Here is a 10,991-nt window from a genome sequence, read left to right as displayed (position 1 = left end):
CGAGCGACGCTCTACCCGGCGTTCGGTTGGGTCCTCGACGACGTCGCAACGGGCCGAGTGTCGTCGTGTGTGCTTGTCACCGTGGTGTTATGGCAGCGGCCTTCATGTCACCATGTTTTCTTGTGTAGAGCGGAGTAAGGCTAAGCTATCGCATGGCAACGGAAGTGAAGCGCGCTAGTGGTGGCGGCAGCCAAGCCAGCTTGTTTCCTTTTTATGCTCCCTAGAGCACCTATCACTGCCGATTCAGTGATAGGTACCGATTTTCATTGCCGAGTAAGGACTACGGATTTTGGAACTGGCAGTGATAGGGTTTTGGAACCGGCAATGATCACCCTTTTTGTGGTAGTGGATGAAAATGATGTGACATATCTGCTTATATTGATATTACCTCATTAAAATTCTTAGATAAGAAACCTTGATAGGAAAAACTCATAAAGGAAAAGAGTACAATATTTATGATCTGAGGATCATAACATGTTATGTATTAGGGATTTATTCCCCAATAAACTTTGCATGTCTTAAAAAATTCGTCTCATACCAATTCCATGAATGGAATAAATGTGGTTGTAAAGATTTTGTAAATAAATCTATAAGATTATCACATTATATTGTTTGCAAAGTATTTATCCTCTATTTCTGTAATTCTTGAGGATAAAATAATTGAGGCAATATACTATTGTGATATTGCCTTTTGTATAATATGTACGCATTTCAGCAATACAAGCAACATTTTCTTCATAGATAATGATAAATGATTCAATACCATACAATTCTTGTATGTGTTTAATTATTCTGTAAAGCCATACACATTGATGTGATTGTTCAAATAATTATTTTAGAATGATTAGTGGAAGTAGCCATGGGAGTATGATTTAGATGACTTCTATTAGAAGGCTTTTCCACCATATAATACTACAAAGTCTGTTTATGATATGACATTATGTGGATCAAATAAATGTTCAACATCTCTATATCTAACCATAGTCGTGTCTTGGTTTTTCTAATAGAATAAACCAATATTGTTTTGTACCTTAGAGATATCTAGGGATATCCGTCCTTTACTCTTGCCTAATGATATTTTATTGTAGTTGCACTATGTTTAGCTAGTAAGTTATCTGCAAATGTAATATCAGACATGATGTAATTTTGCAAGATACATTAGCGCTCCAAAGGTACTAAGATATGGAACTTTAGGTCTAAATATCTCTTTATCATTAACCCGAGATTTTAATGGATCTTTATACATTTCAAGGGATTGAATGACCATACATATTTTAACGGATATGATATATCCATATTGAATTTTCTTCAATATATTTTGGATGTATACAGACTAGTATACAAGTATTCCTGAGGGATATGCTCAAGTTGTAGACCTAAGCAAAATTTGGTTTTACCCAAATATTTCATTTCAAATTCCGTCTTAAGATGATGGTGTGTATTGTGCATTTACGATGATATTGAGATCGTCTATATACACTAAGATGATATAAAATCCTTTTGATGATTTCTTTATAAACACACATTAGCATTCGTCATTATTTGAGTAACTCTTCTGCAGAAGGAACTCATTCAGTCAGTTCTACCATATTTTATCCGAATGTTTAGTCATAGAGCGACTTTACACTATACATGTTGTGATTTACTTTGGAATTCATAATTTCAATTCTTTAGTGACTTTTATCTGTATTTCCAAATCAAATGACTTTCGTATGAACTACTCACAAGTTTTTCATATGTTTGGTTGTACGAATTACCGTACCATGAAATATCGTACCCCTAAACATTTGGTTGATCTACACCTCAAATCTGTTGGAAAAGAAAAATAAGTTCAAGGGGATAAGTTTGAAGCTCACTTCAAACATACAAATCAAAAATAATATGGAAACAAGTTGTTCTCAATATGTTCCTTAAGAGCATAGCAACAACATGATCTAGTAAGAAACTGGATGACTTCCTCAATAAAAATAAAATACTTGTGAAATATAATTCTCAAGACATGTTTGAGACCTCAATTAGTCTCCTAAATTCTCAAGAATGGTTATAAGACTATCTCAGTACTACTAAATGTTGTAATTTGATTGTTGTCATTATTTGTACCTCCAAAAGATACTATTGATATGAATTTTATATATGAGTTTACTCTATATAGATTTTACAAGAAAAATCAGATGAAAGAGGCAATATGTTTAGTGGACAATTATACCACTAATACAATATTAAAGAAGACAAAGTATTTCCATACTCTTAACAAGAAGCAAAGAAGTATTATGGTCGTCGCTAGACGTGATGCATTGATTGTCGATTCTGCCTGAGTCATAATCACTCTCCTTATAGGTACTCAAAATAATATTCAAGGATACACTAATGTATCATGATTTTACACATACCCTGCTAAATTACAAAGATATCCGTCAAAATGTTTTCCATTGGAAACTCATAATGACAACAACGATGAATATTTCTTCATCACCATAACGGATATGACAAGCAAATGCTTGCATAAATTCCTACATTTTTCATCTGAATTGTATCATTTTTCATCTAACAAGTAATCTCGTACCACATATTACATTCAAGATGATTTTTCAGAATCTTGATTAAATTCAAGACTTGGTAAGATCACCATTGGTCATCCTAGTTTAAGGATGAAAAGAAAAATATCATCAATTCTATTGGTCACAACAGCAATGTTACAATATTCCTAAAATCCTCAGATTTCATGTGCATTGCATGTGCCACAGAAAAATTAATTTTAAGATCCTCTTACCTTAAAATTTAAAAGCAACCACTCAATTTTCTTGAACACATTCGAGGACATATATGTGGACCATTAAGGTACTTTATGATGCTCACATATGCATCTACAAATTTATGCTCAAATTATCAAATCATGAACAAACTATCCTAAACACAGGATAAAATTCATGAGAATGGATAATGCCATTGGATTCAATTCATAGGTCTTCAATGATTATTGTATGGCTGTATGCATTAATTTGGAGCATTGAGTACATTAGTGTACATGCTCAAAATGGTCTAGCTAAATATCTCAGCAAGATAATTAAATGAATTGCACAACCATTGCTTCATAATTGTAATTTATCAACCTCATGTTGGAAATCATGTGGTCTTACACACCACAAATTTAATTCAAATAAGACCAATTGCATATTATATAGCTTCCCCGTTGTAGTTAAGTACATGAAAATCAAATAAGTATTTTCCATCTACGATAATTCGGTTACATTGCATATGTACCAATATCACCACCACAATGTATATCAATGGGCCCTCACAGGAAATTAGGGATATATATGAGGTATATTTTTTCGTCAATCATGAGATACCTCGTACCCCTAATAGGGGACCTATTCACAGCCTAATATGCTAATGAGGATAATTTTCAGGCATTAGGGGGAGATCAAAAGTACCACAAAGAATGCCAAAAAATAAACTAGAATGCCACATACATCCAGTCCTTCAATATGGACATTCAGTTCGATCCATGCACTAAACAATCTGAATAAGAAGTTCAAAGATTCATAAAAAATTTATAACACATTGTAAATTATCTGCAAGATGCATTTACTAATAATAAAGGTGTCGCTAAATCATATCCCTGCATTCAATGCGCCAGAAAGAGTGGGGGTACCTAATAAACCACTCAACTCCCAAATGCAAATAATATGGGGAGAAGTATGGTCATAAGAGATAATACCTTTTATAATTGTCGAGAGTAAATCCCTGATAGTGATTCTAGGGTATGTTGGATAGTAGGTGCGTGGACGGTGTTTCAGAAAATGGGTGTGTGTATGTGTCCGGTGTACTAGGGACACAAGGACTTATATAGGTTCGGGCCTCTTAGAGAATAATAGTTCTACGTCCTATGTGTGTTATGAAGGATCTCAGTTGATTAAAGATGATATTTTTTTGCTCGTCCCCCTAGGAACGAGGCCCTCTTCCATTTATATAGTAGCGAGGAGAGCACTTACATGTTGGTACAAACAGAAAGGCCTCTGCACATCTTAATATCTAATCCAAACCATCATTATGGAGGACCAAGTATGCCCACATGCTCTGAAGGCACCATGTGTCTAGTTGTCGTGCGTTTAATGCCACGAGATAGGACAAGGTCCTTTTGTGCTGACTCCATCCACTTACTTGGTCGGGCTGTTGATAACGTCCCATCCACCGTATGTCGCCATACCGGCCTGCAAAGTTCTATCCCATAGCATTTAATGCTACGGGACAGGACAGAACCCTTCTGTGCCGACCCCGTCCACTTAAGTGGTCGGGCTACTGACAACGTCTCATTTTCCGTGTGCCACCGTGTTGACCTGCAAAGTTTTATCCCACAGCATTTAATGCTACAAGACGGGGCAATGCCCTTCTGTGCCGACCCTGTCCACTTGCATGGTCGGGCTGCTGACAACGTCCTATCTGCCGTGTGCCGCTGTGTCGGCCTGCAAAGTTCTATCCCATAGCATTTAATGCTACGGAACGGGACAGTGCCCTTCTGCACTGACCCCGTCCACTTGCGTGGTCGGGCTGCTAACAACGTCCCATCCGTCGTGCACCACCGTGTCGGCCTACAAAGTTCTATCCCGTCGCATTTAATGCTGTGGGATGGAACAATGCCCAACGGTGCCGTCCATGACTTCATCCTCTGGTGCTGGCACCTGGGGAAAGAAAACACTTGAAGGGATATTAGCAACTGCGCTCTGTCTAGGTTGCGTCAAATCTAGCCCTGCGTCAAATCAACAACATCAGTATTTACAACAGGCCCACTCATCAACATAACTGTGATATTGAGAGTGGGCCAGGTCGGACAGCTGCGTTCATAGGAGTGGTTCAATAGCCGCAGTCGCACCGTCCAAAGCCGAGGTAAATGAAAGCAAATTTTATAGGATTCAGTCCTATAAATTATCTCTTCTTTTGTGATGATATGTGTCCACTCTCTTTCTTTCCTTCTCAATTCAGTTGTTGGATCAGAAAATAGATAGTGTTTCACATGGATCTTTCTGAATAGGGTTCTATAAAATTTGTTTTTAGGTAAATTCAGTTCCACCAAAAATTTTGAGCACGGTTCAGCACTGCCTAGACGTCAGTGAAGCTGACTACTTACTACCTTGGTTCCTACGTTATATATTTGTATATACACAACACTGAGCTGGCTTCTGTTGGTTGTATATACATTACAGAAGTATTCTACTGATCATAAATATATGTCGTTTTGAAATATATTCGATCAAACTTTTAAAACTTTAATTGACAATATATTTCAAAATATCTAGTTTGAAAACTTTAAAATTATATGTATAGATTTGTCTTGAAAAATATTATCATAATTTCATAAATTAAATTAATTTTATAAATACTCACTCTGATTGCAAATGTAGGTCGTTTTAGCCTCCTCAACTATTCTCTAAATATAAGTCATTCTCAAACTTCTATGCACTTTTTTCTCTTTTATTCCCTTCTTGCCCTTGTTTAATTTATACTATCACTCTCACAAATGAATAAATTATCTTTTCCAATACAGAATAAATAAAAGGCAACAAGGTCATTTGATCTAGTTTCTTAATCTTTGTGCATAAATCTAAAACGAACTACATTTGCAATCGGAGGGAGTATATTTTAATAAAAATAGTAATCAAAATTATAATTGAAGACCATGTATTATCTAAAATAATACATAAATACCAAAATTATAATAGAAGACCATAGTAATCAAATTTTAGTAAAAAATACTAATCAAAATTATATATTTATGATCGAGAGAGAAGTAGCACTCTTAGATATACATGCCAAAATGTATTTAATGCTGCATGTAACGTAGTAACGGGCTTATTATCCGGGCACGCATTTGCATGACCATCATGCTGAGAGAGTGAGAGGAAACAGTGGCAGGGGAGGGAATACACCCAGAAAAAGAGGAGGTGAAACATGGAAAAAGAAAAGCATCTGTCGAGTGAGAGCGGAGAGAAGAGAGAACGAGGTGAATGGTGATGCGTGACTGTGGCGTACCACGTCCTCGGGAGTCGTGCTATCCACACTGACGGGGCCCATCTTAGGTCTGAGCACTCGAGAGAGAGGGGTGCAGGGGGGCAGGCAGGGCCCATGCATGCATGCCATGCAGATGGTCCCACGCATGTGTTATGTGCTGTTGCTAACCCCAAGTATATATGCAGGTCCCTTGTCCCCTCCTGCCCTAATGCCTCCATCGCCTACCTCCTGCAAAACTTACTACTACCGGCAGAACCTCCTTATGTGAAACAGACATAACTGGTTAAAGTGTCATAAGCAAGCATAGTTCCTTTATCCTAAAATGCAACAAAGTTACTATAGTCACACAACATATTGAACATTAACTTAACAATCTCTCTAAATTTCAATTGACACTACTACAGAAACATCTAATATTGCCGGGTCTAAAGCGCCTTCACTGCCGGTTTTGCTTCTGGTAGTGAATACTCGGCAGTGGTTCACAACCAGTAGTGAAGCCGTTTCTGGAGAACAAAAAAAAGTGAGCTCGAGCTGCTCGCTGAGCCGAAGCCACTCGAGTCGAAGTCGCTTGAGCCTGCTGCCACGCCACTTGCCATCGTGTAGCTCTCCGCACACGCCTACGTCGCCACTGCCGCCAAGAAGTGCTCCAGCACAAACCCGTCACGCCGCACACACTGCTCCGCACGGTCCCATCGTGCCACCGCCGCCACTGCTGCCCGCGCTGCCGTTCGTCAGGCAGTGCCGACCACTAAACTGTGCCAAGAAGTACCCCAGCACAGCCTTCGCAATGCCGACGTCATACGCCAGCGCCTCACTGGGGATCATCGTGACGATGGACTCTAGCACACGCTGTTGCTTCGTCATCGTCTCCTCGCCCGCCGCCAAGCTCTACACCTGATGGAGTGCCTCCGAGCTCCCTCCCCAGCCGCCGTCCCTTCACCCGGGATCCCATCACCACCACGACACATGCTCCTACGGATCCTTGCTGATAGAGGCGTGTGGAAGTTGATGGAGTGACAACAGCCGCCCCGGTTGTGGGCGACGAAACGTCCTGATGTGGTGAGGTGGGCCTTCTTCCCTGGGGTCCTCGTCAAGGCGCCACCGTGGATGGTAGCAGGGGAGGGATCCCAGGGAGGAAGGGATGGTAGCCGAGGACCGGAGGGAGCTCGGGAAGGAAGGGAAGGGCGGCCAGGCCCGGGAGCCCAGGGAGGGAGGGACGGTGGCCAGTGAGGGAGCTCTGCACCTGACAAAGTGAGGGGCGGTGGGAGCAAAAGAGATAAGGGAGAGAGAGGCTTGTGGTAGAGGAAAGAGATAAGGGAGAGAGAAGCTTGTGGTAGAGGAAAGAGATAAGGGAGAGATAGAGTGAGAAGAGATAAGCTGTAGCCGGATGTGAGAATGGAGGACGAGAGCCAAAATTGCATTGGAGGCAAATTTTGGGTCTGGGCTTAACTTCAGTGGCGGTTCATGGTTATAACTGGTACTAATATTGATGTATCGGTGCTAATTTGTAATACGAACCGGCACTGATAGTTGGTTTCAATACCGGTTCTTAATGGCTCAATCACTGTTCGGGCGCGGGAGGTTAAGAACCAGTAGTATACATTTTTAGTGGCTATTTATGGCATATTTTGTAGTAGTGTGACTACTAAACTTGTTGATCCACTCGATCAGTCGATGTTTGGTTGATGGTATTTTTGAGGTCACCAATGCTATTCCCTAGGCTTAGAAGGTGGCTAGGGCAGCAAGCCGATCTGAAGGTGATGGTAGAGACTGGGGTGGGGCAACAATGTGGTCAGAATGCCTCCAGCTACAGACGGCAAAGGACCACTGATTGGGTAGTGTTGGGGTGGAGGCTATGGTGACACTAGGATAGCACGACGACGGGTGGTGGGTGCAGATCCAGTGAGGGGACGATGTCGCTGGAGACTAGAGGAAGCCAACGAGGAGTGGGAACGGGCTGACTCGACCGACGCAGGGACGGATGTGGAAAAAGCTCAGTGCAGAGACGGAGGAAGTAGAAGATACATATATCACATGATTACTGCTCGATGCAAATCGGACAGCTAGATTCATTGACTGGAACAAGAGGAGAAAATAAGCGAGGGTAGAATCGCACTTAATTTTAAGGGGTTACAGTCGGACTCTCTGAATTTACGATTTCTATTCACCAACCTCCATCAAATGCCGCGCACCACATTTTGTTGGCCTTCCATCACAAGAAATGCTACTAACTTAGGCTCACATTACCACTTGTGTGTCGAATATACGATGCATCTTTCATTGTAGATTAGGGCATTTTAGTTGTTTGTGGCGTGGAATAGACAAACCTCTATGGTTACTAGTGAGGTGACGGCAACGGCGATAATGGGGATGTTCGATGAGGCCGGTGGCAAATACAGGCCCCATGTTGCCTGTTCTCCAGCCCTGGTCTCGGGCCAAAACAACAATGGAAATCCACTTGAAAAATATACAAATATTGAACTTACAAAGAGATTATGGACGTATTAACTAGCTCAGCCCGACGCCCAGTCCATTTGTAGCTCTGCCCCTGGATTAGGCAACAGCCAATAGCGAGGAAAAGGGAGTCTTGATGGCAAGGGAAGGAAGACGATACGGTGATGCATGGTTGGTAGTGGTGGCGCATCCATTTGATAAATTGAGAGAGAATCACTCGAAAATGTGCACTAACATATACTCCCTCCGTTCAGAAATAGTAGGCGTATTTCTTTTTGAAAAAGTTAAACTTTTTGTACTTTGACTAACATTTAATCAAATTATAAGAATGTTTAGTGTATAAAAATTATACAGCTAGGTTCACAATTCAAAATGATTTCACACTGTATATATTTTGTAGCTATAAATGATATATTTTGTGAGAAAATCTTAGTCAAAAATCAATTTTGAAGATCGAGAAAAAAAATACGCCTACTATTTCTAAACGGAGGGAGTACATATTTGCTTGTAGAGGTTTCGTTGAGGGAAGGAAAGGCATTGAGGAAGTAATTTGTGGCATCTTTGCATCCAACTGTCCGAAAATGTCCAACTGATACAGATAAACAATACAGAAGAACTATATATTATGTTGCAACTTACATGATTCTTGTGAAAGAATATTTGCGGCTTCATGTGAAACAAAAATAACCTAACTAATAAGCTGCATGGATCATATATAAAATTAAAGTTGCATAGCTAACCTACATGTATGAAGTATGGTAGGGTATGTACGTACTACGTTGCACGTGCGAACCCCCTACCTTACCCCACTACACTACTAACCAATCATTCACCATGCCTATGCCTCTCTCTCTCTCTCTCTCTCTCTCTCTCTCTCTCTCTCTCTCTCTCTCTCTCTCTCTCTCTCTCTCTCTCTCTCTCTCTCTCTCTCTGCGCGCGCTATATAAACCGCCCTCCTCCAACCAGCAGACCACCAATCACACAGGCGCAGAGCAAGCTCTAGCTAGACCTCCTTTCCTCCAACACTTGTTCCTCCGCTCATTTGCCCTCAAGTCTCCACTGAATCTCTCGCAGCTCAGTGGAGAGTCATGCACAGCTACAGAGCCATGCACCCGTACCCACACCCGTACCAGCACCACACCGCCGCCGTTCCAACCAAGCACGGCCACGGCGAGGAGGACGACGACCAGTCCATGCTTCTCCTCTCCCTCTGGCCTCCAGGCCACAGCGCCGCGTCGTCGTCGGCGTGCTTGTCTCACTCTATCTCCACCACCACCACCCACGCCACCGCCCCTGCTTCCTATCCTTGGCTTAACCATGGCCATTACAATGGTGGCGGCGGGGGAGGGAGCAGCAGCAGCAGCCACAGTAGCTTCTTGTTACATGAACAGGACCCTGAGGTGTCCATATCGCTCTCCATAGCCCCTCCCAGCAGCAACGCCGCTTCCTGCGGCGGAGGCTTTGCCGTGCCAGCGGTGCCGCCGACAGTGACGACCGTGACGCCGGGCGGGAGCCAGGTGCCAAGCCAGTACTGGATCCCCTCCGCAGCCGAGATCCTCGTCGGCTCGACGCAGTTCTCCTGCGCCGTCTGCAACAAGACTTTCAATCGCTTCAACAACATGCAGGTATATGCTAGCTAGATCTGTTTAGCTCTGAGCCCTTGACATATTTAACTTACCTACCCTAATTGCACATTTAAATTGTAACGTGCTAATTCTTGAACATTTGTGTGTTTCTGATGTGTGCAATAAGCAGATGCATATGTGGGGGCACGGGTCTCAGTACCGGAAGGGTTCAGAGTCCCTGCGAGGCGCGATCACGGTTGGTACGGCGCCGCCGGCGTCGCTGATGCGCCTGCCATGCTACTGCTGCGCGGAGGGGTGTCGCAACAACATCGAGCACCCACGGGCGCGGCCGCTCAAGGACTTCCGCACGCTGCAGACGCACTACCGGCGCAAGCACGGGGCGCGGCCGTACGCGTGCCGCCGCTGCGGCAAGCGGTTCGCCGTGCGCGGCGACTGGCGCACGCACGAGAAGAACTGCGGCAAGCTGTGGTTCTGCGTCTGCGGCTCCGACTTCAAGCACAAGCGCTCTCTCAAGGACCATGTCCGGTCCTTCGGCGGCGGCCACGCGCCGCACATCATCGAGTCCGTCACCATCGAGGACGACGAGGATGAGGACGAGGACCACGACGACGCCGACCAGATGGACGACAACGGAAACGCCGGCGACCCCAGCGACATGGTCGTGGTCTAGATTGCTTGCCTCTTAGTTCTTTACTTCGTTCACTTGCTAGTACTTCACCTTTTAATTGCTAGCTTAGTTGCAGTATTCCATGATCGAGTAGGTGTCGACGTGATGCTTTGCGCTTGCAGTTTTTGCATGGCAATGCATTACTGCACTACTAATACACTAGTGCAAACTCCATTAATCACATGTGTCAAGGTCGTACGTACTAGCTTGATGCCGTACGGTCAGACAGATGCCGATCAGGTTCGTGTGTGTGTGAGAGAGAGTTTAGTTTGTGT

The 10,991-nt window shown here is 43.1% G+C and overlaps 1 protein-coding gene across 1 annotated transcript; it reads left to right on the top strand.

Moving 5' to 3' along the window:
* The first annotated feature begins 9,451 nt into the window (after positions 1-9,451).
* On the top strand, positions 9,452-10,719 carry LOC133902290 (zinc finger protein WIP6-like). The gene is made up of 2 exons (XM_062343896.1): positions 9,452-10,088; positions 10,219-10,719. The coding sequence occupies exons 1-2, from the start codon at positions 9,552-9,554 to the stop codon at positions 10,717-10,719; spliced, it is 1,038 nt and encodes a 345-aa protein (XP_062199880.1). The 5' UTR covers positions 9,452-9,551.
* Positions 10,720-10,991: the final 272 nt, after the last annotated feature.

Source organism: Phragmites australis, chromosome 20 (assembly GCF_958298935.1).
Source record: "Phragmites australis chromosome 20, lpPhrAust1.1, whole genome shotgun sequence".
Lineage (NCBI taxonomy): Eukaryota > Viridiplantae > Streptophyta > Magnoliopsida > Poales > Poaceae > Phragmites > Phragmites australis.
Note: the sequence above shows the minus strand (reverse complement) of the source record. Positions and strands in the feature narration are given on the sequence as shown.

Coding starts and splice junctions, on each gene's coding strand:
- LOC133902290 (XM_062343896.1), top strand. CDS start 9,552: ATGCACAGCTACAGAGCCATGCACCCGTACCCACACCCGTACCAGCAC. Junction 10,089..10,218: donor ATCGCTTCAACAACATGCAG/GTATATGCTAGC, acceptor TGCAATAAGCAG/ATGCATATGTGGGGGCACGG.